The sequence below is a fragment of the Octodon degus genome, unplaced genomic scaffold (assembly GCF_000260255.1).
Source record: "Octodon degus isolate 3935 unplaced genomic scaffold, OctDeg1.0 scaffold00239, whole genome shotgun sequence".
NCBI classification, from domain to species: Eukaryota; Metazoa; Chordata; class Mammalia; order Rodentia; family Octodontidae; genus Octodon; species Octodon degus.
In genome coordinates, this window is record NW_004524815.1 from 2,690,855 (window position 1) to 2,691,740 (window position 886).

The window sequence follows — 886 nt, forward strand, 5'->3', positions numbered from 1 at the left end:
AGGTAGGAGGAGGAAGAGGAGGAGGAGGTGAAGGAAAAGGAGGAGGAGGAGGTGGAAGAGGAGGAGGTGGAGGAGGTAGAGATAAAGGAGAAGGAGGAGTTGGTAGAGGAGGAGGAGGTGAAAGAAGCAAAAGAGAAGGAGGAGGAGGAGGAGGTGGTGGTGATGGAAGAGGAAAGGAGGAGGAGGAGGAGGAGGAGGTTTAATAATAAACAACAACAAAACTGTTTCCTAAAGACTGGTAACAATTATCTAATGACTTCAATTTTTAAAATATACAATAAAAGCAAAAGCTTACCTGTAGACATTGGTCTCCTGGGTACTGGCAGTATATTTGAGCTGCACCTAAGACAAAAGGGGACAGAGAAAAGCAAAGATTGATTTTTGTTTTTAGAAGGTTGGTGCTTATCAGCATCAAGATGTTTGCGGCTCTGAAGGTGGACGAACAGCGTGCCTCTGAGATTCCTTGCCCAAAGCAGGCAACTCTTTCCTAAGAATTGCCAGCCATGCTGCAGAGAAAGGCCCAAACTCGAGAGTAGCAGCTCCTCCCTGGCTGAAAGACAAAGCCACCGTGAAGTACACAAATAGAACGGGTCCGAGCAGAGCTGCTCCATGCTCAGGGCGTGCAACACCATTCTGCCATAAAGGAGAACTCCGAGCCATCTGTGGGAACGTGGATTCAGGCAAGACCAAACTATGAAGGGAAATAAATCAGACACGCAGATGTGAATGTCACAGGATTTCCCTCTCAGGCGAAACCCAAAGTATAAATCAAGATCAAAATGAAAGACTGGCCATAGGAAGGAGGAGGGGTCTTCTGCATGAGGGAGGAGACTAGGAGGAGGATGCATGGAAGGAGCACCATAGGAAGGGGGAGGGGTCTTCTGCA

General features: G+C 47.9%; 1 protein-coding gene across 1 annotated transcript in view; it reads right to left on the reverse strand.

The window, feature by feature from the left end:
• Positions 1–886, reverse strand: part of Lpxn (leupaxin) — a 40,597-nt gene that overhangs the window by 26,159 nt on the left and 13,552 nt on the right. The window contains exon 3 of the mRNA XM_004645782.2: positions 296–342. Within this exon, the coding sequence (XP_004645839.1) occupies positions 296–342 (47 nt within the window). The remainder of the gene's footprint in view (positions 1–295; positions 343–886) is intronic.